This window comes from Callospermophilus lateralis, chromosome 9, assembly GCF_048772815.1.
Source record: "Callospermophilus lateralis isolate mCalLat2 chromosome 9, mCalLat2.hap1, whole genome shotgun sequence".
Classification (NCBI taxonomy): domain Eukaryota; kingdom Metazoa; phylum Chordata; class Mammalia; order Rodentia; family Sciuridae; genus Callospermophilus; species Callospermophilus lateralis.
Window position 1 is genome coordinate 38656445 of NC_135313.1, and position 24366 is coordinate 38680810.

At 34.7% G+C, this 24366-nt stretch overlaps 1 protein-coding gene across 1 annotated transcript in view; it reads left to right on the forward strand.

The window, feature by feature from the left end:
• Dnah7 (dynein axonemal heavy chain 7) overlaps window positions 1-24366 on the forward strand; it is a 289014-nt gene that overhangs the window by 161305 nt on the left and 103343 nt on the right. Inside the window, exons 36-43 of the mRNA XM_077110312.1 lie at window positions 3115-3270; window positions 4264-4432; window positions 6842-6968; window positions 8716-8935; window positions 14471-15343; window positions 17620-17849; window positions 20356-20686; window positions 23247-23593. Coding sequence (XP_076966427.1) covers window positions 3115-3270; window positions 4264-4432; window positions 6842-6968; window positions 8716-8935; window positions 14471-15343; window positions 17620-17849; window positions 20356-20686; window positions 23247-23593 — 2453 coding nt within the window. The remainder of the gene's footprint in view (window positions 1-3114; window positions 3271-4263; window positions 4433-6841; window positions 6969-8715; window positions 8936-14470; window positions 15344-17619; window positions 17850-20355; window positions 20687-23246; window positions 23594-24366) is intronic.

Below are 24366 nucleotides of genomic sequence, written 5' to 3' on the forward strand. Positions count from 1 at the left end.
TTTTATGCTCTTAATTCTCTACCTCTGGCAACTGGTGTCTAAACTTAGGGTCAAGACTGATAGAGCCATGCCTACCACAGAACATCCTTTAAGCAGGGTGTCACCATAGCAATTGGACAGTCTTGATCTGCACCTTTGCACAGGAAGTTCCCATCCTAGACACACAGCTCCTGCCACAGAAGAATCAGATACTATGGTTCAAATCACTACTCCAACAGTTTTCTTTTACATGGCGTATTTTTGCTTTTTTTTTTTCTTTTTGTACTTTAAGCTTGTCTGAATCACTTAGATTCAACATATTGCTGCATTTCTTATTTGTATGGTTACTTTGAGTCTTTTTTTTTTCTATTAGAAGGCAAATTGATCTCAGATATGTAAATTCTTGATAATGAGTCATTTTTCTGTATTCTTTCCATTTTTTACACTCTTTTGAAAATGTTAATCCATTGGCATGGGGGCGTATTTATTTTTTCATATTGATTTAGGATGTTACATAAACTTTACAATTCTATCAGCATTGTTTAAACCTATTGTAAATAATTGAAGTCTTTTTCTCAAATATAACTTTTTCCCTAAATCCCGTTTTAAAATTATCAATACTATGAATGACAGGGCTCTCCTCCTGACTTCCTTCCCTACCCAGTTAGCTATATAAGGCTGCAATACTGCTGCCTAATCCCTGTTGCCTTTATCGTCTTCTAGTAGACTGAGATTTTTAAAAATCTGTTTTGCTCTTCTTAATTTCATTCTTCAACTTTTAGTCACTTTAAAATAATAATTACATTTGGATTTTTTGTATTACTATTCATATTTATGATAGTTAGACTTAGCTCTTCTTTTAAATGGTCTCATTGCCAAACTTACTATGCCCTGACTTATGCATGTGTTGAGCATTCATGTTCAATCTTGTTCCATTTGTCTATCCTTTCTTCCATCTGAAAAGACATATTGGTTATGACTATGACTGCCATTGTTAGCGAAAAATTCGTTGTAATAAAAACATTTGCACTGTATGCCATATGAGCAAACAAAGTGAAATAATTGTTTAGAGTTTTAGGCCAAAAATATGGAAAATGTGAATTGGCTTTACTCAGACATGTAAAATATCAGTTTATTATAGTAGCTGCTCAGAATAGTCATTTTAAAGTACAAAAAAAATCACTTGTTTTCAAACCTTTTTTTCTCTTGAAATAACCTCTCATTTACATTTTAATTATATAGTCATAAGAAAGACATTTTAATCATAAAATCATGAAAATATACCTACTCCTGTTTTTATTCTAAACTTCACACTTGCTACTTTTTCTTTTTTCTTTTTTTTAAGAGAGAGTGAGAGAGAGAGAGAGAGAATTTTTTTAATATTTATTTTTCAGTTATCGGCGGACACAACATCTTTGTTTGTATGTGGTGCTGAGGATCCAACCCGGGCCGCACGCATGCCAGGCGAGCGCGCTACCGCTTGAGCCACATCCCCAGCCCGCTACTTTTTCTTATCTAATGGTCAGTCACAGATAGGAAAACAAGCTATTCAAAGGTCTTTAAAAAGCTTCATTTTAGACTGTGTTCATTTTATGTAAAATAAAATAATGTTAAATAAAAATAAAAAGTAGCTCCTGCTGGATAGTTGAAATGAGTGAAAGTTTGCGTGGGCTCATTCTCTCGTCCAACAAGGAGGTCCACAGAATAGGGTAGAGGAGAATGTGGCTGTGGTGTCTCTATTCAAACCTTCGGAGACCAGGCAGGAAGAAGGTCTGATTTTATTGCTCAGTTACCATGTATATATGGTCAGGCAGTAGCTAAGCAGATTACAGGCAGCCACCAATGCAATTTCTGGCCAACTGTCCTTGCAGCAACCAATCAAGGAGCAGGCCTTGGAGCAAGTGCAGGGACTGCAACACGTGGCCTCATGCCCAGGGCTGTACCTACAGGGTAAGCGGTTTGCCGCTCACACACCTATCACGGGGGAGTGGATTGCACTCAGACACCTTAACATAGGCCGTGTATGCAGTACTCCATGTACTTGTCCCCGCAAAAGTTAGCCCTAATTTTACAATTTCTGATCAGCGCTTGACCCTCCTGTATTGCTTATTTTCTTTTATCTGCTCTACCTCATGACAGGGACAGGCATGTATGTGCTGAATGTAGTTATTAATGGGAACATACCAGTTCCTTTTTAAAATATAAGTGTTGCTATGATAAATAAGTTAAGATTTTGAATTGTGCTTTCAAAATTTTCATTTGCTTAATTAAAGGCATGTTTAGCATGTAATTGTGTTTATTATAAAGGGGGAAAATGCTTAAAATGTTTTGCCATGTGAGATTTTGGGTTAATAATGTAGTAACATATACAATAAAGCTGAATGCTAGAAGCACTTAAAGTAAATTTTAGAACAGGTTTAAAAAAAAAAAAAAAAACCTCGCCTTTTCCCCTCCCTTGTTCATAAATGGAAGTAGTAGATAATAGTACTCATTAAGAAGATGTGATTTAATGAAGATTTTCTAATAAGTTGGCCCTGGGGAGAGAGTAGCCCTATAGAGAACTCTTGAGAGGAGAGGTTAGGAATGGTAAAGACAGGTGAATACACTTTGAAGAGCTGATCAGGAAATTCTGGTATTCCTTGTCCCTGTCATACATCTTGATTAAGAACCATTGCAATTCCACCTGCTTTTTAGCAAATTCCATTTTGAAAATACATTGATATTATGTAAGCTTCCTAACTTACAGAAAGATAACTTAATATATAAGTAGAAAGACAATATGCTAGTTCTAAGAAGAAAAATGGTCTGGAGAGAGAAAAACAGCAGATGGATTCTTCTCCATGTCTGAGATCAGAGGCAAGTTTCCTAACCTCTGAGTCCCTATGACTTTATGTTAAGGAGGAGCATGTACTCTTCATGGTAGTTGTGGAAGTCATAAAACACATGCAAGAAACCTGGACAGATAGAGACACTCCTTTTGCATGGTAACTTATTCCTTTTGACTTTATCTCTTTTTACATTGTTGTGACAGGTAGGGTTCAATTCAAGTCTGTCAACAATGATGCTTTGTATTTATTCTGAAATGCCAAAATATAATTTCAACTCTGGCTCACTTTATTATTTCCTGTTATGTAGAATTTTCTTTTAAATCATCTTAATAAGGAAACCTACAAACCTCTGATAATTAACTTCTCAGCACAAACTACAGCAGCTCAAACTCAGAACATTATCATGTCAAAATTGGACAAAAGAAGAAAGGGAGTTTTTGGTCCTCCTTTGGGCAAGAGAATGGTAATGGCTTTCTATTTTTATACTCATAGTACAATATAAGTCCTACTTATGTACATGTCTGCAATCAGAACAAGGAAACCAAAAATACTAAGGATTGACATCTTTCCTAGTTTTTCACCACAAATTTTTAATTAAAATTTTCTTAAAACTGGTTGTATTTGTATGTACAGTAAACATCTTGATTTTAAAAATAAACAATATCCCTTTGAGGTTGTGGGGGAGCATGGGAGGATTAGATTAACTCTAGATAGAGCAAAGGGGAGGCGGGGGAAGGCAGAGGGCATGGGAATAGGAAAAATAGTGGAATGAGATGGGCATCATTACTGTAAGTACATGTATGAAGACACCAATGGTGTGCTCTACTTTGTATACAACCAGAGATATGAAAAATTGTGCTGTCTCTATGTAATATGAATTATAATGCATTCTGTTGTCATATATAACAAATTAGAATTAAAAGTAAATAAATAAACAATATTACTTTGAATTGAAAATAGAACATACACTTGAGAATTTATTACACTATTAATTCATTAACTAACAATTTTACTCAGCAGGTCTTTGGTGCTTGCTTTTCTAGATCTCTAACAACTCAGTTACCAGTTGACTTATCTGCAAAGAAATACCCTTGTGATACTAACACTCACCACTAAAGGTTATATCTAAAAGTTACACCTTTTTCATCTATTTTAATGAATTGTTCTACTAGGAAAAAAGACAAGGTATATGGTGAATCAAAGAATATGAGAAGATTAGTAAATCCTAAACTACTAACCTATAAAGATTAATAATGAGAAGGTTTCCCTAGTCTTAGAGGAACAAGGATTAGGGAAAAATAATCTCCGTATTCTATTAAAGCTAAAAATATTATTCTTGTTTCAGAAAGAAAGCTTCACTTCTCACCTATGGAAATAATTCACCTCAACTTGTTTACATAATAGGATGCTATCTTAATTCATTTTTTTCTAATACCTCTTCTCTTTTCATTCCTAGATTGTATTTGTAGATGATGTCAATATGCCTGCTCGGGAGGTATATGGAGCTCAACCTCCCATTGAGTTACTTAGGCAATGGTTAGACCACTGGAATTGGTATGACTTAAAAGATTGTTCCATGATTAAATTAGTGGACATTCAGATCATGTGTGCTATGGGACCTCCAGGTATATATTCTAATAAGTGATCATTAAGATAGAAAATCATTCTGGCTATATATAAAACATAACTGGAGAAAGAAAGAGAAATTGAGTTGGACAATATGAGTTACAGTATTTTATGTGTATGTTTCCATGTGTGTCCTCTGTGACCTCATGGTATGTACCACAATTACTGTTTCTATAAAGAGGACTTGATTGAGCCATTTGCCCACCAACTCTTTTAAATCCCTTCCTCTCCTAATTTCTGGGACTCGGCTTCCCATTTCCTATCCCTACATTCTGAGAACCTAGATGGTTCCCCCTTGGGCAGCTCTTGCTTCCCTCTATTTCATTCATAAGTCTTCAGCTGAGTAGAATGTCCCTGCTTCAGACATCATCTTTTCCCACCCCATGTAAGTTCCATTCTCATCAGTCTCTGGATTTAGAGTTACACTCCAGCCATATATATTTTTTTAAAGATAGAATTTTCTAGATTTAGGCCTCTAAGAAAAATTTAAGTAGGAAATGGTCAAAAGAATTAACCTTTAAAGATTCTTTACATTATCCAAGAGAAATTTATAAACTCAAAGGAATCTCTATGTAGGAAGAAAAATTTATGCTAAAATGTTTAAAATGGCTTGATTCAACTAACTAGAGATCTTTAACTGTTCTCCTGACTTCAAGCTGGTATTCTATTTTTTAAAAATTTCTTCTCTCAATATACCATTTCTGGGAATCTCTCTGGTATTTTCCCTCCTAACCCTAACCTCTATCTAATGTTTAACGTGGACTGTTAGCTCTGAGTCAGCAACTGCTCTCCGAAAACTCCCTGGGCCACTTTGAACACTTTAAAAATAACTAAATAAAAATCTATGTGACTCCTGGGTCTCAGACTTCTGTTCTGCTTTGTCCCAAGCTAGTCATTTGTACTCATATGGGTATATTTTCCTACCTACTCAGGCACTGGACAGAACAGTAGGTGGAATCCATGAGGTATCTACCCCTGGGACCCCATTCTCTAAAAAATACACCATTTCTGAATATTCTCTGGGAGAAAGGTTTGGAAACAAAGTTAGGGTAAAAATGATCTCTCAATTTTCTTCTCCAATCCTTTAACCACCTCCTTAAACTTTCCCAGGTAAGTTAGTTTATAAATTCATAGACATATATAACTGTGTTTATTTATAGGTCCATTAATCCCAGTTACAGGTATATATGGTCTCACACATTTAGGCATGTTTTCAGAAACAGCATGGTGATAAGACATAAAGTAGATTTATCTTGCCTTAAACAAATATAAAATATATATCTGTACACTTAATACAAATACAAAGACATTATATGCTTTGAAAATCACTTCTTAGCCAGGTGCAGTGGTGCATACCTGCAATCGAAGTGCTCAAGAGGTTGAGACAGGAGGATCACAAGTTCAAGACCAGCCTTAGCAACTTAGTGAAGCCCTGAGCAACTTAGTAACATCTGTCTCAAAATTGAAAACAGTTTTAAAAATATAAAGAAATCAAGCTGGGTGTATAGTTCAGTAGTAAAGCATCCAAATTAAATCCCCAATACCAAAAACACATACATACATACATAATACACTAAAAAATCACTTCTTTACCAAATGTTTAGAAAGAAAATGCAATATGTCTATTTTATCAATTTTATTTGTGTTGCTAGGGATCAAACCCTTAGCCTGCAGGGTAAGTATATGCTCTATCACAGAGTTACACCCCAGCTATATATATTTTTAAAAGGATAGAATTTTTTTAAAATGGTTTGTTAAAAATTTAAGTCACTTATTAAAGCATCATATTTGAAAATGTAAGTCACTAATTAAAGCATCATATTTGAAAATGTAATCACTATTTTATGAATGTGAGATAATCTCCATTTTTTAAAAATACAATCAGGCAGCAAAGTAGCTGCATGTATTATATAATCTAGTGTTAGGGAAATTGATTTCTAGATGGAGGGGAAAAATTAGGCCATATGCTATGGTTGTATGGAATTTCAGCTACATGGTAAATACCCTTTTAAAGTTTAATCAGTCAGATTTCTCAAGGTTATATTAATGTATAGTGTACCAATATTGAATTGTAATGAGACTGTTTACAGTTTACTCCTTTGGACTGTGAACCATGAAGAACATGCCCAATGGCTCTTTCTGTTGGTGTGAATTCCTTTGGAAACATAGATCTGACCCAAGATTATATATAATTAGTTGAGCTCATTCAAATAATTCAACTAGAAAAACAATATCTTGAGTTTAATAGGAAACTAGTTTTGATGTCATGGTTTCATGAACATTACTTTTAACTTTTTATGTGCTGTGAATTTGTGATCTTTCAAGTTATTTCAAACTGTAAAGTACTAGATAAAATACTCTGGTTTATTCTAGTAACATTGTTAAAAGTTATCCTTTTTAATATTTAGGTGGTGGCCGAAATCCAGTAACTCCTCGATTCATGAGACATTTCAATATCATAACAATCAATGAATTTAGTGATAAATCCATGTTTACAATCTTTTCTAAAATCTTAACCTGGCATTTGAAAGTATGGTAAGTGATTTGAGGTTTCAGAGTTTTTTTCACTAAGAGATATAAAGTTTTTAGAAACCTATCAATGTAAGAAATACTTCTTAAACATTTCCATGAAAGCATCCCTAGGCACAGAAATGGTAACAGATAAAATTGCTCCCCTTCATTCCTCCTGCCTCCCAGTATTAAATATACTACAAAGGGTGTATTAGAGTTCTCTCAAGGAACAGAATCAACAGGAAATATAATTTAAAAAGGGGATTTATGGGGCTAGAGTTGTGGCTCAGTGGTAGAGCACTAGCCTAGCATATGTGAGGCCTTAGGTTCAATTCTAAACATCACATATAAATAAATAAAATAAAATAAAAGTCCATCAACATCTAAAAAAAATTTAAAAGAAGTGGGAGGGGGTGGGTGGATTCTTCAGATTGGTTTACACAACCAGAAGCTGGATAGTTCACAATGGCTATCTGCTAGCTGGAAAGCTAGAAGAACCAGTAGTTGCACAGTCCAAGAGTCTGAAGCCCAAGAACAACAGGGATCAATGGTGCTATTGAGACTAAAGGCTTCTAGGGAATCATTGGCAAAGTCTGCTTTGGAAGAGTAAAGATGCATGAGTCTGATAGCCTCAGAAAATCCCAACAGCAATCAACAACCTGTTCAAGAAGAATTGAGCTTGCATCTGCTGCTGCTTCCTTGTTCTTCCAACTTTTATTCCATTCAAGCCATTATCCTATTAGTCAGTGCTACTCACACTTAGGGAAGTTCTCCATTTCAGATGGCTATTACACATGCCAGTCATTCCTAGACACACCCTTATTGACACACACCCATAAGCCTCTTAATCCTTGGCATCTCTTAATCCAATCAAATTGACAATTCACATTAAACATTACAAAGGGTTTAGGACATTCTACTCTGTATGTCCACATTTGATTTTGTATTTTGAATTTTATGATGGAATACCATTAGTACTGGAAAGAGGTTCCAGGTTTATGTTGTGACTTTGATATCCTTTGATAGAACTCTTGAGTTTGCAGGGCTATCTGTGTCCAAGCTTCAGAATTATAGCCTTGAAGACTGTCTCTTGGGGAAATGTTCTTCCCTAGCTGCGGAGATGCCTAGATGGCTGGGATTCATGCTTCACCTGAGCAATAGAAGTTGTAGCTCCCTGCCAATGCCCATTCTGGGGAAATTGTCATTCCTTGCTTTATCCAGTGGTGATAGCAGAGACAGCTGGCTTTTTGTCAAGCCAAAAACTAAATATAGCTAATCCTTCCAAATGGTTGTTCTTTCACTGTGTTTTTTTTCAATCCTATCATGTGCTTTGTCTTTTTTATTTTCTCTACTAATTTTTCATACAAAAATTTTTTATTTTTTTATTTTCTCTGAAAATACCTATTTTATAAATGTTCATTATGAATTCTATTTACATGGAATTAAGAATGCCAAGGAGTAAGAGAAAGCATTTATTTAGTACATCCTGGATTTGGGATTACATATAGCCTTCGCTGGCTCTTCTGTTCACTTACTTAAATAGGTCCAGTGAACTGATCCTGCTTAGTTCACAAGGTTCCTTCAGACCTAAAATAGGGAGTGGAAAATAATCCTAAAAGAAGTAAAAATCTTATTTATAACAAAAAATGGGGGTGTAATGAATCAAATTGATTTAATTACTTGAAATTTTATGTTGGTCATGCTAAATATCATTTATGTAACATAATTCTATATTTGCTAATATATTTTCTTTTTATTTAAAAACTTTAAGTTACAAATTTCCAGATGAATTTCTGGATTTGACTACACAAATCATAAATGGCACAATGACTCTGTATAAGGAAGCAATGAAGAATCTCTTGCCTACTCCAGCTAAATCTCACTACTTGTTCAACCTTCGTGATTTCTCCCGTGTCATTCAAGGTGTTTGTTTGTCAAGACCAGAAACAGCAGAAACCCAAGGAGTGATTAAACGTCTTTGGGTTCATGAGGTAAAAACTCCATGTTATTAAAATGTGATTGTACAAGAGACAAAAATTTAGTGTGCCAACTACCAGGTTAAAGAAATTAGCAGGTAATATTGTTGAAAATGTATTTAGCTGTTTGGCATTACAAAGGCCAATGATCAAGATAATTTAAAAAATAATACTAAGATATTTATAATTTTTAAAATGCTTAGTCTTCCATTTTTAGGAATTTCTGTTGATTTATAGGATATTAGATGATTCAATCCTTGTTAATTTTATTTCAAGAAATTTTGAGATGGAACACCTTTTAAGAAGTTGTTTTATTTAAAGAAGTGTATGTATTTATTTGCATTTTTATTTGTAGAATTACTAGATGAGGAGAAAAAATAACCATAAAGCAATCTATTTTGAGAGCTCATAGTTTGAGAGTATCTCTATAAAAATGTATCTAAGTTCTCAGGAATAGGTATATCTATGCATTTTTTAAATAAAAATAGTAGAGGAAGGGAGGAAAGAGAATACAAAATTTATACATCGAAACAATAGCTTGATTTTTTAAAACAAAACTATGGGAAATAGGAGAAAAAAATGTCTAACCCTAACCCGTTTTAAATATATAAATACTATAATTTTAATTTTAATAATGTAGCTAAGAAACCAGAAAAATTGGGATATGTCTGTCACTATAGTGAAACCATATGCTACAGACTCATATGTTTTAAAAGTTCTTAAAAATTTAGTTTCTTAGACATTCAGCTATACAAAGTGAATTCCTAAATCATTACACATTGAAATATGTATCCAAGTGATGAACAACTCTACTTGGAACTTTGGCCACACTAAGTCCCTAAATGTGTACTTTGGAAAAGGATGATGTGGAGATTCTGACAGGTTTTTGCCATAACTTACTGTAATTTACATCATGGGACATGAGTACAGGCTCTCAGTTTGGAGGGCTTTATGGGTGGTAAGAATATACGGAAAACTGGAGAGAAGGAGCAGCTAGAGAGGAAAGTGACACTAAATTCATTGAAGGAGTGATCCTTAAGTTTGTTTGGGCTACTATAGCAAAGAACCTTAAACTGGGTGGCTTATCAATAGCAGGTATTTGTTTCCCACATTTCTGGAGGCTGGGAAGTCCATTATCAGTGGGCTGGCAAACGTTGTACCATAGGAAGGCCTGTGGGACTCCTCGTTCATAGATAGTGCTTTCCCTCTGTGTCTTCACATGGTGGAAGGGCAGGGTAGGGAGCTCATCCTTCATAAAACATTAATCATTACAAAAGCTCTGCCCCCGTGACCTGATTAGCTCCCAAGGGACCTATATCACACCCATATATTCCCCAGAGCTTCATTATTCCTTACTTTGCTTTATTCTTCTTCATGACCCTAAACATCACATGACATGTACTAAATTTTTTGCTTGCTAGTTGTCTCTGTTACAATAGAAACTTTATGAGAACAGCAACTTTCATTTATTCACTACTTTTCCTAGTGCCTGGCACATAACAGACACTCAATAAACACCAGTGAATGAGCATATAAAGGAAGGAAGGTAGACTTCCTGTACATAACATATTTTGTTACTTGGGATTTTACATGTCATTGCTTTCTTCCAATGGTGGGAGTAATTCATATGTGCTATTATATATTTGTGGTAGATATAATTACCTTTTGGCCTTCTTCAGATTCTGTACTGCTTTTGATGTCATATTGTTGAGTTTTGACACTGGCTGTTGAACTCTTTGGACATTTAATGAAGTTTATAACAATGTAATTTTTAATGACTACTTCATATTTTGGTATATAGATCTCAGAATATGAGTTTAGTTTCTTAAAACATTACAATAGCACTCTACTTCATTCAGAGGAATTCAGGATTAAAGTCCAGTGGCTATGTGTGCCTCCTCTTCTCAGATTTGTCCCCTGTTCCCACCTCCATTCACCCTTCACAGACACTCTGGCTATTCACTCTTCCTAGAATACTTTTTACCCTGAGAGTGGTCCTCTGGGGTAGTTTCCTCTCTGCCATTGATCGGATCTCTTCTCCTCAATGGGCTCTACACTGACCATCGTATCCAATACTACAGCCTAACACTTCACTCCCACCCTCGCGGTTCAGTCTTTCCTATCCTATTTTATTTTCCTTGTTTCCCAACATTTATCAACTTCTATCATGCTATATAATTTACTTATTATGTTTAGTGTCTATCTCCTTCTGAGAGGATGAAAGCGCTATGGGAAAGAGATTTCTTTTTTTCACTGAGTTATCTGCAATGCTGAAAACAGTGTTTGGTACCTTGTCAGCATTTCAAAACATAAGAAGTGACTAAACTCAACACTCTTAATCTGTGCTTTATTTCGGTTGACTCAAGAAAGATTCCTTCAGGGCCAAATATATATCAGAGCTCTGGTAAGTGTCTTACTTTCCAGACACTGGAGGACTGAGTATAATTACATAAAATGATTTTGAAGATATAAAACTGGCTTACTCTCATTTCCTTTGACTTCTCCATGGCTCTCAAACTTTAGTGAGTATATTATCTGGTTTGCTTGTTACATACAGATATTCTGCAAAAATATGAGACAAAAGAGATAAAGGGATTTCATCAAAATTTAAAATTTTCATGCTCCAAAGAACACTATCAATGAAGTGAAAAGACAATACATAAAATAAGAAAAAAATACTTGAAAATCATATATCTGATAAGTGTTCAGTATGCAGAATGCATTAGAAACTATTACAACTGAACAAAAGGACAAATAATCCAACTTAAAAGTGGTCAGAGGGTTTGGATTTGAATAGATATTTCTCCAAAGATGAGACACAAATGGTCAGTAAACACATGAATGGATACTCAGTATGATTGTCATTAGGAAATCTGAACTTCAATGAAGTACCTCTCATACCCACTAGGATGACTATAATCAAAATGAAGAACCTGTATTGATAAGAATGTAAAATAATTGTAATGCTCATACATTGCTGGTGGGAATGTCATATGGAAAACTGGTAATTTGTGAAAGGTTAAACATAGTTACCATGTGACTCAGTGATTACACTCTTGGCTATATAACCCCCCACCCTCAAAATTGATATATGTCCACACAAAAACTTATACATGAATCTTATTAGCATAATTATTCATAATAGCCCCAAAGTGGAAACAATGCAAATATCCATTAGTTGATGAGCAGACAAATACAATATTGTGTATACATACAACAGAACTTTGTTCCATCGGAGACAGAAGACTGCTATATCCTATACCAAAGATAAACCTAAAAAACCTTATTCTAAGTGAAATAAGTCAGGCACAAAAGATCACAGATCACATGTTTCCATTTATATGAAATGACCAGGCTAAGTGGATTAATAGAGACGGTAAGTATATTAGTGTTTTGCCAGGGACTGTAGAAGAAAATAATGAGAAAGTATCTGCTAATGGGTACCAAATTTCTTTGGGGAGTGATGAATAGTTTGGAATTAGATAATGATGATAGCTGTATAACTTTTTGAATTTTCTAAAGACCATTGAATTGTAAACTTTAAAAGAGTGAATTTTATGATATGTAAATTATAGCTTTATTCTTTAACTCTGCAATTAATACTTTGACACAAATTATTTTAAAGCACAAATTACAATATAAGTATACCACAAATTACATCCTTCACAACTAGATTTATAATAGAAAGTTTTACATATCAATTTTTAAAAATATGAGCAGTGATGATAGACCAATTATTCCTTTGGGAAAGGGAGGCAGAAGACAGAATGAACAGGAGGTATTCTGATAAACACTGGAATTGTTCCGTGTCTTGATCTTGGTTGTGGCTATATGGGTATGTGAATTTGAAAAAATTATTTTTGAGTTGAATACTTAGGGTTTTTGCACCATCTATAAGGAAAAGAAGAAAAGATATTTCTGGACACTATTTTCAAAGTTTTAAATTCTGCAGGTGCAATGTAGGGCCTGGAATCTGCAATTTAGCAAGAACCTCAGATGATGCCAAAGCAGACTTTTTGACCATTTTGAGAAACCCTGCCTGAGGATCTTGCTAAATTGCCATCTTGATGATAATATTCTCAAGTCATACTCAGACTTTGATCCTGATATGCAGGGTTGGTTTAATTCAGTTTCTTCCTCCCATGGGAATATTGTCTGAAGTCTTCAGTACCTCAGTCCAAGAAAGTGGCTGTTGGCATATGTTGGGAAATTATATTGCTCCACAAAGAAATAGTTTTTGAGCCAGCTGGAGTTTAGAAGAGGTTTAAATCATACCATTAGTCATATTGTTTGTCTGTGCAATACCCTTACTAAAAAGAATGATGCTGTTAAATTATTGATTTGACAATAGTAAAAACTGAAATCATGGTTCTCCATGATTTGATGCCAAGGCAGTTTTTGTAATAATCACATATTTCAGTTCTGTATTGTGACATGTTGTCATTTTATTTTTGGCATGAATCTATGAAATATCTGAATCAGGTGTTACCATTTCCATTTTGTAGGTAAGGAAGTGATACAGATGATTTAAGTGATTTATCCAAAGCAGCAGATCAGTCAGGACCCAAAGTTCTGATGGCAAACCATATGCTTTGCTTATATCATATATGTACTAGTTTGCTAGGGATGATGTGAAAAAATACCACAGGCCCACCAACTTTGTTAATTTTCTCACAATTCTACAGTCCAGAAGTCCAAGATAAAAATGCCATCAGTATTAATGAGAAAGAAGGGGCGGGGAAGGCAAGTGAGAGAGCACGCTGGTGTCTCTTTCACTTCTTATAGTTCTACCATATTGGGGCCATACCCTCGTGATTTCCTTTAACCTTAATTACTCCACTTAAAAATCCTATTTCCAAATGCAGTCACATTGAAGGCTAGGACTTGGATATGTGTGTTTAGGGGCATACAATTCAGTTCAAAACAGATTGTAACCCTGGGACACTCATATCACTTTGACGAAATAGTTATTATATGTAGCGAACCTGATTATTTCTTGTAGTCCCTGACTTTAAACAAAAATAATTAAAGGTGTCCAAAATAACTACCTCTCCACCCAAGACTTTTCTTCTTTTTCTAGAAAATGTACTTAAAAACAAAGCAAATGATATTTATTGATTTACCAATAACTTTTAAAATGTCACCTGTATTGGGAAAAGGAAATGTTGATTGAAAGGAGGTAGCAAACTTGGATGCCAGCACCCAGTTCTGAGATCCATTTGTGGTGGTCAGCAGAGGCAGTAACTATTTTTGCAAGGACTTCATTCTCTTAGCATCTATATAATCCACATCAGCTCCCCCAAATCTTTCGTTTATGGATAACTAAATGTGACTATTTATTAGTCCAAATTATTATGTCAAAATTATTATTTAAAAATAAGCATGAATCAGTCTAGCTTATTTGGATATGCTTTTAGCAAAACCTGTAGAAATTTTGTCAGTATTTTTATTTTTACAATAAATGATACTGCAGAAATAAGAAAACTAAAAAAAAAAAAAAAAAGCCCACCAAAAAATTAGTATTTAAAGCTACATTTTAATATTACACAGGTCCTTAGAGTATACTATGATCGCCTTCTGGATAATGCAGATAGAAGCTGGCTTATCAACTACATTCAAGAAATTTTGAAAAGCTACATGTATGAAGATTTTCATGAACTTTTTCAAAGTTTGGATTTTGATCAAGATGGAGTGGTGCAAGAAGATGACTTAAGAAGTTTAATGTTTTGTGATTTTCATGATCTCAAGAGGGAAGATACCAACTACCGAGAAATTTCAAATGTGGATCAACTTCGAGTGATAGTGGAATCTCATCTAGAAGAATACAACAATATGAGTAAAAAAACCATGAATCTTGTCTTATTCCGATTTGCCATAGAACACATCAGCAGAATTTCCAGGATCTTGAAGCAGCCTCGAAGCCATGCTCTTCTGGTTGGAGTTGGAGGGAGTGGAAGGCAGTCTGTCACCAGATTAGCTGCCCACATGGCTGATTATTCACTTTTCCAGGTTGAAATCTCCAAGAGCTATGGTAACAATGAGTGGCGAGAAGATTTAAAAGTGATTTTAAGGAAGTGTGCTGAAGGTGACATGCAGGGTGTCTTCCTATTTACAGATACTCAGATTAAAAGAGAGTCATTTCTAGAGGATGTTAATAATCTGCTGAATGCTGGGGAGGTTCCAAATCTCTTTGCATTAGATGAGAAGCAAGAGATATGTGAAAAGATGCGTCAGTTGGATCGCCAACGGGATAAAACCAAGCAAACTGATGGAAGCCCCATAGCCCTTTTCAATATGTTTATTGATCGCTGCCGCAACCAACTGCACGTGGTTCTTGCCATGAGTCCTATCGGAGATGCATTTCGAAATCGTCTTAGAAAGTTCCCTGCTCTTGTTAACTGCTGTACCATTGACTGGTTTCAGGTATTACCATGTAAATTTTAGATAGAGTTTTAGAAATGTTCACTCTCTATTACCATCATGACTTATTTCATAGACTTCTCCCAAAAATATAGTTTAGCAGAATTTTATGATCAATTATCATGGATTTCATGGAATTAAAATTATAATCATAGAAATCAGCATAATAGAAAAATATTTAAGAATATGCATAGTCACTAATATCAATATGTTATGGGAAATTTTAGGATAAATTTTTGTATCAGAGTCCTGACAGGAAACAGAGGGCATATTTGAGGAAAGCTTAATAAAGAGACTGCACACAGAGATGTGGGCAGGGTTAAGGGTGTCAAGAGGGGATGCTGGAGCACATAGGAAGTGATGGCACAACAGCAGGAAGTTGTTACTATAACTTGGTATAAAAAGGGAGAGGCTTGCCCAGTGATTCGGGAGGCTGAGGCAGGTAGATCCGAAGTTCAAGGCCAGCTTGGGCAATTTAATGAAACCCTGTCTCAAAATAAGAAGGGCAGGAGATATAATTTGATGGTAGAGCCCTTGAGTTTAATTTTCAGTACCAAAAGTCAATAAAGGCAGAGCAGGGAAGAGTGTTACTAGATCTCAGACAGAGCAAGTACATGGAAGGAGGACTGCCCAACTGAAACCAGAAATTTAGAATTCAGCTACTGTATCACCCAACTCCATCTCAGAAAAGTCAAGCTCAGCCAAAGTCAAAAGGAAAAAGGCCAGAGGGACACTTTTGGTAATAAATATCTGTGTCAGAAAGCACAAAGCTGAGCAGGTGGAAGCAGAGAACAGATAATGGGGTTTGGGGAATAGCAAAAGGAGACTAACTGGTTTAATGTGAAAAATAATTTAATTCTTTCTGGCTTGAGAGAATCCATCACAATGGATTCCCTGGATGTTTTAATATATAAGCGTTTGTTACTTTGGAAACTTTACTGGTCTCTATACTTCCATTTCCTGGTAAAAGTATTTCATGAAAAACATATTTATAAAACTCTTGTTTTGAAGAGGGTCTTATTCTAAAAGCTAGAGATGAGGAAGAAAATAATTAACACCTCTGCTTTCCTTTAGTTTGTTTGCTATATATATAAATCCATCATGCAGGACAACATATAAGGAGTGAAGGTTTTCTGAATAGGTGACCTTTAAGAGGAAACTTGAAAGACAAAAATACCAGTACCAAGAAGATCTGGGCAGAGAGAGTAAGCTAGCAAAGGCCAGGGGCTAGATGAAAGGCACGAGAAGGGCAAGAGGCAGTCAGGATCACAGGAGCAGAGTAACAGAGGCAAGTGGCATAATTGAGGTCAGGAAGGTGTACAAGGCCAAATTAGGCAAAGATTTGAGAGTTTGTTTGGATTTTCTTTTTCTTTCTTTCCTCCCTTCTTTCTTTCAGTGGTACATTATAGATATATACAATAGTGAGATTTATTATGCCATATTCATATATGTACATAACGATTTTGAGATTCATCTAATTATAGATTTAATCCTAAATATGCTGAGTGGAATTCAAAGGGTTGTAAGGCAGTGTAGTATGAGCTGATTGATATTTCAAATACATATTTCTGGCCACTATGAAGGGAATGAAAGCAGCTATGGTAGTGCTGGCGTATTCCAGGCAGGTGAGGATAGAGAGTTGAGAAGGTGGTGATAGATATAGGAAGAAGGAAAAGGATTTAGAAGCTACTTTAAGATTGATAACTGGAGAACTTGCATATGGAGTAGATGATGATTTGAGGAAGAGGAAATAAATCCAAGACAACTTCTCATTTTGGCTCAGGGAACTTGGTAAATGGCGATTAATTGGGGAAAACCGCAACTATAATAGGGGAGAAAGGAATCGTGTTTTTGGATTGTTGACTTTGAAATATCTACAAGCCATCCAAGACTAATTGAAGAGGTAGTTATTCATGATTCTGTTGTCTCCTGAGAAAAGGATAATAACATTTACCTCAGAGAATTGTTGGGAGTATAAAATAAGATACTGGTAAAATGTGCACAGAAATAGATATTCTGTAAGTTTAGACACTCTCCCTTTCCTTGCTACTACAGTGCTCATGCACATTTTCTTTAATCCCAGAGCAAACTGTAAAGTGTTAATGCTCCATGCACTATCTACTGCTGTTCAGCAGCAAGTTCCTTGTACAAGTGTCTTTCCCACCCCATGCCTCATGCTATTCTTCTCTATCTCCAACATCTATAAATTATAAGGACAGTAGTAACAGACTCATGTTAGTAACCTTGATAAAGTGCTAAAGCATTTACCTTAAATTTAGTCATGGCCTGAAGATGCATTACAGGCAGTTGCCTCACGGTTCTTGGAAGACATTGAAATGTCAGAGGAAATACGAGATGGCTGTATCGACATGTGTAAAAGCTTCCACACCTCTACTGTAAACTTATCAACATCCTTCTATGATGAACTTCAGAGATACAATTATGTGACTCCCACCTCTTACCTCGAATTAATCTCCACCTTCAAGCTGTTGTTAGAAAAGAAAAGAAGGTAAAAATGAAATTTCATATTTCTGAATAAGCTATGGCAGTTTAAGTAATTTGTGTGTAGAAATATTACATAGCAATGACATAATAGAGATTTGTTTCTTAGAAGTATACTGTTTTGTTGAACATTCAAATGATTTAATCCTTAAACAATTTGAGAGTAGGAAGCAGATCTTATTCATTTAGTCAGAGAAATTACCTCACACACTGCACAACATAACAGCATGTTTGTTGAAAGAATGAAGGTACCCTTCAGGGATAGGGTGAGACTCCAGGATTCTTTGACAATGATATTGAGTAGACTTCATTAGAGAATGATTTTTCTTTAATCAGTAATTAGATAATACAAAAACTGTCTTTGGGTTGTGAACAGCTGAGACCCTAGAAACTGCCACTTAATATACATGACCAGCTTTCCTTCTAATAAACTGTCATTTGAAAACAACAACATAAACATTTAAAAAAAAAAACTTTTGCTATGGGAAGTAGCAAAGTAGGTTTTCAGAAAAGTTTTTCAAAAGTTTCTTTGGTTCTAAAAATTAATACATCGTACAGCATGTTATAAAGTTTAAAAACCTTAAGCAAGAAAGTTAGAAGTTTAGAAAATCTTAGTTGTCTCTTTTCAGGCCAATTAATGTTCCATGACATTCAAAAACTTATTTGAATGATTTTTTATATCACATTTGTACTTTTGATATATTTTCATTTCTCTTAAGTTCTAATTGACAAATCAAACTTTCTTAGGTACTTAAATAATTTATAAACCTAGTAAGCTAAATTCATACATATTGTGAGCCTTAAGTTCAATATTTAAGCATTATCTATAAAATTTATGAGACTTTTACCTAAGTATATGAATCTTAATCTATATCTCAGCAGTACAATATTTATTTATGTGGTCAAGGCTTTGATTGTGTACTCATAATATTTAAGGTCATGCTAATTGAAAGCAAGATTGTAATAATGAATTCAAACTTATGGGAAGATGGGATCATACTTTTCTAGACATTTTTCAAATATTCCTATTTGACTTTCACATTATCCTCTTTCAGTTTTTTTCCCTTTCAAGTGTTCTTACAAATAAAAAAACATTTAAATTCTCCTTTATCCCAACTAGAATTTCTGTCCTATGGAATTCTTCTTCCTTTAGTGGCAAAAGCTTTCAGATCTCTTAATGCCAGATAAAACCTAGAAACAATAGTTATCAGGTCACCTGCTGAGAAATCAGTGGGTTAGCATCACATGAGATGAAGAACAATAGTGAAGCCGCTTAATGTTGGCAGGAAAAAGAACTTTGCTGTGCTTGCTGCACAGAGCTTCGACTGACAAATAATATAGTATTGAATCTCTAGCCCCTCAGTTCCTGTTAATGTCATAGTTTGTTCCCTCGGGGAATTCAATGTGTGACAACAATGTGGCATGCCTTCACTTCCAGTTTTTATTTTGTTTTGTTTTTCCCTATGACAGTTTGCTCAGTCTGGTTTGTTCAGTCCAGCCCAGGCTGGTTTCCTACCCCAGTATACTTTAGGAAAGGATTTCTAAAATGTGTCACTTTTTACTTTGAAACCTTATGACATGTATTTTTAAAGGATACAAATTATAAAGGAGAGTTTTCTCTCTAAAGAGAACATATATGAATGCATATAAAAATTTCAAAGAACATTAAAATGTTAAAATTTAAAGAAAAACTAGATACTATATTATTTCTAATTAGTTATTGTTACTTTATAATTGTTTTGTACCAAAGTGTTGAACTTTATTATTTTATTTGTCCCTTTGTCTTAATAAAGCTTTTTATTTTTTGTACCAGGGATTGAATTTAGGGGCAACCGACCACTGAGCTACATCCCCACCCTATTTTTTTTTGTGTGTGTGTGTGTGTATATATGTGTGTATTTTATTTAAAGACGATCTCACTGAATTGTTTTGTGCCTCACTTTTGCTGAGGCTGGCTTTGAACTCACAATCCTCCTGCCTCAGCTTCCCAAGCTGCTGGGATTACAGGTGTGAGCCACTGCTCCTGGCTTAATAAAGCATTCTTATTTCAAGATGTGTAATATATCTTGAAAAACATTTTTACCTCTGGCAACATTCAAAATATGTTTTGAGCACTGAAGTCTATTTAAAATAAGTGATTATAGAAAGATTTTTTAAGAAACAAGAGTGTTATCAACTTACCAAGGTGATTAATTTTACAGGTATATCATTGATTTTGACATAGAGACTCCTTGCCTTGTATCCAGTGTGTTTGTTCTTTTCAATTTGTTATGCATCTAAATACTGTATAGGTACTAAAACCACAGAAAGGACTAAGACTTACTATCTGCTCTTAATTGTGCAATTTAGTGTTCTACAGTTCATATTTTTTTAACAACTTAATATATATGAAAATCTTTCAACTACTCCTTTAGTTTGTCATGAAAAAAACCTGAAAAGCTCAAGAACACTGTTTTTTTCATTGTCAGATACAGATCCTCACAAGCAACCTTGTTTTATTTATTTGTTTTCAGTGAAGTAATGAAAATGAAAAAGAGGTATGAAGTGGGTTTGGAAAAACTGGACTCTGCTGCTGCTCAAGTAGCCACCATGCAATATGAGTTGGAGGCGTTGCAACCACAATTGAAAGTTGCTAGCAAAGAAGTTGATGAGATGATGATTATTATTGAAAGAGAGTCTGTAGAAGTTGCCAAAACTGAAAAAATAGTGAAGGCTGATGAAATAGTAGCAAATGAGCAAGCCATGGCAGCCAAAGCCATCAAAGACGAGTGTGATGCCGATCTGGCAGGGGCCTTGCCAATATTGGAGTCGGCACTGTCTGCCTTGGACACTCTTACTGCACAGGTGAGCATTTAGCCTTGTGCTTTCTAGGAACCACAAGAACACAGCTGAAGAGGGGACCCAGCATGTACCATAACCTATCTTGTGTCTCCGAATTAGTATCCAAATTCCATGAAATCAAAAACATTTTTCATTTGGCAAAAGTATTCCTTAGTTCACTGAAAAAAAGATACGCATGGGAATGACATTTGGAAAAAGACTGCCAGATGGTGTGCCCACCCAACACAAGAGCTCTGCATTACAGCAGCCATAAGACCCTCGTATATATTTTAAGTCCAATACACACATTTTTCATTTTAGACATGTATGTAACTGGAGTATGCCTCATAGTAGACAGGATGAAGTATGGTACCAATGTTTGTCCACAGTTTTTTGATGACACATAAAATAATAATGTCTTTAGTAATGATTTGTTTTTAATAGCATGTCTTAGATTTGATTAATTATATTAAAAATTAAGTGGTGAAAGGGGAGTTCATTTTAGAAAATTAAAGGTAGACTTATTTGGAAATCTTGGTTAAAAGTTGTGAATAGGAGAGAAAAGTATATTATGCTTTCTTCACATCTTACTCCAAAACAGATTTCATACAAATATTTAAACATTAACAGCTTTATTATTATAAACACTAGAATAGAAGAAAGCATAGTTCATATGTTTATAATCTAGGGTTGCGTAGGACCTGGGATTTCCCTAGTATGATAAAAATCAGGGGAAAAAAATTCCACTAAGTAGACTGTAATATATATTCTCTGCATGCTCCTTTTATATTTTTCATAAATAATAAACTCAAAGTAATAAATTTCAGTCCCTAAAAATCAAGACATTTTGTTTGGTATATACACCATAGACAGAATTTTGGAAACATTGGGGTAAATATTTGAAACATAGCAAAAAAAGGATTAATATGCTTCTATATTTTAAAAAAAAAAACACTTAAAAACCAATAAGAAGAAAAAGTAGCTCTAATAATGAATATTATAATGAAGTAATTTACAAAAAAGAAAATACAATAGTCTATTAGCATATGAAAACATAGCCTACTTCACTTATATTTAAGGAAACACAGATTAAATTAAGATTTATTTTGCCTACCAGAATGCCTCCCTAGTGCTGGCAAGGGTATGTCCAACAAAACAGGCACGCTTGTATACTTTCTGGAGAGCTCTGTGCTGTTATGTTTCAAAAACTCTAAACATAAAAGGTATAAAATCTTTAACATGTCAATTGAAGTAATAAAAATAGAGAAAAAAAAATGGCATCTTAATATGTTGCATGGCCTTGCTTTTGAATGTGCTATGCAGCCATTCAAAATGATGATATAAATGTTTGCTAGCATGGAAGAATATCATTACAGCCAGTTTTAAAATAGCATTTATGTTATATATGCATTAATTCCATTGAGTAAAATGTAGTATTATACACTAGTTTGTAGCATATACTCATAGGAAAAAAATGTGTGTGTGTGTGTATAATATGAACAAAAATGTTTATAGTTCTTCATTTTTATAGCAGCATTATAAAAGACCTTCAGAAGTATGATGAGACACCTTAATATGTATAATTCCTCTGTTTTGCTAATGTTCACAATAGGTATATTTTATTTTTTATAGTTAAGATGCTGTAAAACTCTGTGACATTCAATTCTCTTTTTGTGGGTTTTTTGTTTTGTTGCGTTTGTTTCTATTTTTGTTTGGGGCTCTGGAGATGAACTCTTAGGTGCTCTACCATCAACTACATTGTCAGGCCTTTTATTTTTTTATTGTTATGAGTCAGGGTCTTACTAAATTGCTGAGGCTGACTTTAAACTTGTCATTCTTCTGCCTCAATCTCCTGAGTAGCTAGGATTACAGGTTTGGACCATCTCTCCGGACTCTCCTCAGTGTATTTGAAGTAGACTTCATCTGATAAATCTGCCAGATAGGGTACCCTCCTATCCTTTTCTTCTGGGACAAACTTGTCAACCCTTTTGACATAGTTCCATTATTGCTACTGATTTTGTTATAGTTGTGATGTCTCCCAAAAGTTCACATGTGAGATAATGCAAGAAGGTTCAGAGAAGAAATGACTGGGTTATAGCCTTAACCTAATCAGTGAATTAATCCTCGATGGGATTAGCTGAGTGATATCTGGAGGCAGGTGGGGTGTGGCTGGAGGAAATGGTTAATTGGGGGCATGGCTACGGTGTATATATTTTGTATCTGAAGAGTGGAGTCTCTCTCTCTCTCTCTCTCTCTCTCTCTCTCTCTCTCTCTCTCTCTCTCTCTGCTTCCCTCTGCCACACTCTTTTGCCATGTTGTTCTGTCTCACTTTGAGCCATGAGGAATGGAGCTTGCCTTCTATGGATGGAGACCTCTAAAACTGTGAGCCCTCAAATAAACTTTTCTTTGCTCAAATTGTTCTGATCAGGTCTTTTCGTCATAGCAGTGAAAAAGCTGACTAAAACAGCTTCTATCTAACTAATGAGTTTCTGTATTTTAAGGCTTAATTTGAAAACATGAATTAATTACAATTAATGTACAAGGGAACATTATTTTTTAATAATTGCAATGTTGTTATTTCAAGGATATTACAGTGGTAAAATCCATGAAGAGTCCTCCTGCTGGTGTCAAGCTTGTTATGGAAGCTATCTGCATCCTGAAAGGCATCAAAGCTGACAAAATTCCTGACCCAACAGGATCAGGAAAAAAAATTGAGGATTTCTGGGGACCAGCTAAGAGGCTTCTTGGAGACATCAGGTTTCTACAGTCACTTCATGAATATGACAAGGACAATATTCCTCCAGCTTATATGAATATCATAAGAAAAAGTTATATTCCAAATCCAGACTTTGTTCCAGAGAAAATTAGAAATGCTTCCACAGCTGCAGAAGGTCTGTGCAAATGGGTCATAGCAATGGATTCATATGATAAGTGAGTACTGATCCAAAGAAACCTAATTGTTTCATTTTCATGTATGGTCATTTTGACAATAGAAAACTTACAAATGTTTATTTGCCATGTTAGAAGTTAAAATGGAGAATCTAAAAAGTATCTATTCATTCAATTAAAAATAATAATAAAACATATGGTAATATAACTTGTTTGTTAGAAATCCATATTTTTATCAACAATGGAAAAAACACAGTTATGAGGAGAGTAGTATTTTATTATTTTTTGCAAGTTTCTTTCATATTTGGTTTAAGGCTGGTTCTGAAGCTCAGTGGTAGAACACTTGCTTAGCATGTGTGAGCCTCTGGGTTCAAGATCCAGTACTGAAAGGAAAAAAAAAATGGTTTAATATAAGACAGCTGGATTCCCAAGTCTTTTGCTTCTTCCAATATGTTGCAATGTGTTGTTTTGATTGAAATATGTAAAGAAAATCCAGCTTCACACAGATGTTTAGTTAGACAAGGGAGAGCCTCATGAATTCCCTGAAGGGACACATGTCTTTAGGATCCCCACAGGTCATGGACCATGTTTTGAAACCCACTGGCATAACATATATTGTTGTGAGATGGGGAAGTTTTTTGATGATTTTATGAGAACTATTTATATGATGCACAAAACAAGTAAAAATTGTTTTTCCAATCAACTATTATAGGATGCCTTTCAAATGCATACCCAATTTGAATCTCATATATATATATATAATATATATATATATATATATATATATAATCTATGTTTAACACCATGATATATTA